Source organism: Ammodytes marinus (assembly GCF_949987685.1).
Source record: "Ammodytes marinus genome assembly, contig: scaffold_323, whole genome shotgun sequence".
NCBI lineage: Eukaryota > Metazoa > Chordata > Actinopteri > Uranoscopiformes > Ammodytidae > Ammodytes > Ammodytes marinus.
The window spans coordinates 25,001-27,500 of record NW_027648210.1 but is presented as its reverse complement, the minus strand read 5'-3'; the positions used below and the strand labels follow the sequence as shown (position 1 = coordinate 27,500).

Genomic DNA, 2,500 nt, shown 5'->3' with positions numbered 1-2,500 from the left:
GTATTTCCATAGCTAATGTTAGTTGCTAATACTTACCTGTATGCCTTGTTGAGTAAGTTAACATGTATTTGAGTACTTACCATGGATATTTAGACAATGTAAAGTGATATAATACCGAGTATGGTTTTAAGGATAGCCTGTGGAGGATATGTGTATGTGTGGTGTAGCCTATATGATTATGTTATGTGTATTATAAGGTGTATGGAGTATGTGTTTAAGATAGGGGTGGGGGGAAATTGTGAATTATTGTCTTTTCAGCTAAAGGCTTTTAGTGAAATTAAATATTTCCATTATATGCATCTTGTGTTTCAGGGGAGGACTGCATGCAGCACGGTCGGCTTTGTCACATAACAGGTGCACACTGGCCCTGTATTCACACAGACTGTGTGTGTATTTAAAACACCAGGTGCATTAAAGTCACACGTCTCAAGATCACACACACAACTGTGAGAATCCAGGAAAATTCAATGGAAGACATCCTGGATAAACTTGATGAACAGGTGAGTGATGGGCATGTGTCAGTAAAATGGATGTTATCACTCATTGCTTTATGTTCTTAGTTTGTGCCACTTGATAATTATAACAGTATTTTTTCATTTGCAATACTAGAAAAAATAAACTAGTCTTTTTTTTCTTTTTTTTTTCTGGTCAGACCTGCGCTTTATCCTCCATTACTAAAAAGAATTTCTGATTTTGCAATTTGTATAAATCCACTGTGGCACTTCACTCATTTATATGCTTATATGTTTTCCACTGTATACTCTTTAGACATCAGACATTGTGTCTCACAGAAGGACTGCAGCACTGAGATGCCTCCCTGTTTTTGTCCGGGACGACACAACCAAGTTTTTCCTGCAGCCTTTGGTAAGTAATAGGAAATGGACATGTTCTGACTTCAATTAATCGTTGTCACAAGTGTTTGAACTTTATATAGGTGAAGTAAGCGATTTATTTATGTTAATATAAGAGTTAAGGTGCTGTAAGCGGAATGGTTCTTTTAGCTAACTTCCTGTCAGTTACTGCAGTTAGCAGTCCCCTCGCTCGTCCCCACGTCACCACATTAATGCACTGCGGTCTTCAAGCAGCGAGTTATCTAGCATCATCTCAGATCCATAAATGTGATAAAAACCATCAAAACAGACATTGGGAAGGATTTTTACCTGCTTTGCCATTGTAGGCGAATAAACATTCACCCATCTGTTGCTCTGGCGTGCACCGGCAGTGAGACGGGTGCCGGTTTGTAGAGTTCTTTCTTCTGATTGGATACCACTTTCCGGATCCCCGAACAATTTAATTTGCCGATTACATGCCGAGCGGCTTTATGAAACGCGCACACTATATAAGTGATCACTGTATGAATATAGAGTGATTTAATACTTATATTAACCTAAATATATCGCTCAATTCGCTCTTCATTCATACAGTGATCACTTACATAGTGTGCACGTTTCATAAAGCCGATCTCTCAGTCAGCTGCTCTGCATGTAATCGGCAAATAAACTTTTTGGGGATCCCGAAACTGATATCCAATCACAAGAGAGAACGTTACAAACAAGCACCCGTCTCACTGCCGGTGCACGCGCAGAGCGACAGATGGGTGAATGTGGAGAAGGTAAAAATCCTTCCCAATGTCTGTTTTGATGGTTTTTATCAGGTTTTATCACACTTACTTATCTGAGATGATGCTAGATAACTCGCTGCTTGAAGACCGCAGTGCATTAATGTGGTGACGTAGGGACGAGGGAGAGGACTGCTAACTGCAGTCAGTGACAGGAAGTTAGCTAAACTGACCATTCCGCTTAATGACCCTTTAAGGGTTAAGAAATCAGTTATTTAATTTAATTTAATTTTTTTCTTTTGAACATTTTAATCGGCCCCAGAAAATCCATATCAGCCGGGCCCTAATTACGTCCTTTTGTTTGACCTAGCACTCAGTCATGCATCTGTTACTTTTCCTCAGGAAACTGACCCTGAAGAAAGAGGCGTGTCTGTTGGCCTCGTTACTGTCCTTGGAGAAGATGATCCTGCTGTTTCACCAAACGTGCGGGACTGGGCTGTTGTGTTGGAAGGGTCCATTGTGCTACGTCACCTGCCAGACCTCGGCACTGCCTTTGCATACCTCCTTGGGCTACTGTATGCCATGAACATTGATTATCCGAAGGAGATGAGGTACACCTTTGAAGCAATTCAGGCCATCTTTTTCAAGCTTGGCTCTCAGTGCTCCCAGCGCACAAGGTCTCTGCAAACAAAGCTTTTGCTGTGACTCTTAATGTGGAAGCCAACCTTTGTTTTATGCCTGTTCTAGTGCATCGTGGTTGGTGCTCATAAACAGCTAGTGATTTAAAACTTGCAAAGTCCTCACGAAAAACTCTTCAAAGGATTTTAACTTTTAAGGATTTTAACCCTTTAAATTCTACTTGTTTCAGAAAAAGTCACTTGTTTTTTTTTTTTTTTTTTTTAATGAAAAAAATCTTTAAAAGCTAAATAATTTGTCTAAATT

At 39.9% G+C, this 2,500-nt stretch overlaps 1 protein-coding gene across 1 annotated transcript in view; it reads left to right on the top strand.

The window, feature by feature from the left end:
- The window catches only part of LOC307270914 (uncharacterized protein), a 3,996-nt gene that overhangs the window by 1,057 nt on the left and 439 nt on the right, over positions 1–2,500 (top strand). The window contains exons 2-4 of the mRNA XM_080054797.1: positions 313–500; positions 769–864; positions 1,961–2,500. The exon at positions 1,961–2,500 is cut by the window's right edge and continues 439 nt beyond it. Of these exons, the coding sequence (XP_079910923.1) occupies positions 468–500; positions 769–864; positions 1,961–2,263 (432 nt within the window). The 5' untranslated portion in view covers positions 313–467 and the 3' untranslated portion in view covers positions 2,264–2,500. The remainder of the gene's footprint in view (positions 1–312; positions 501–768; positions 865–1,960) is intronic.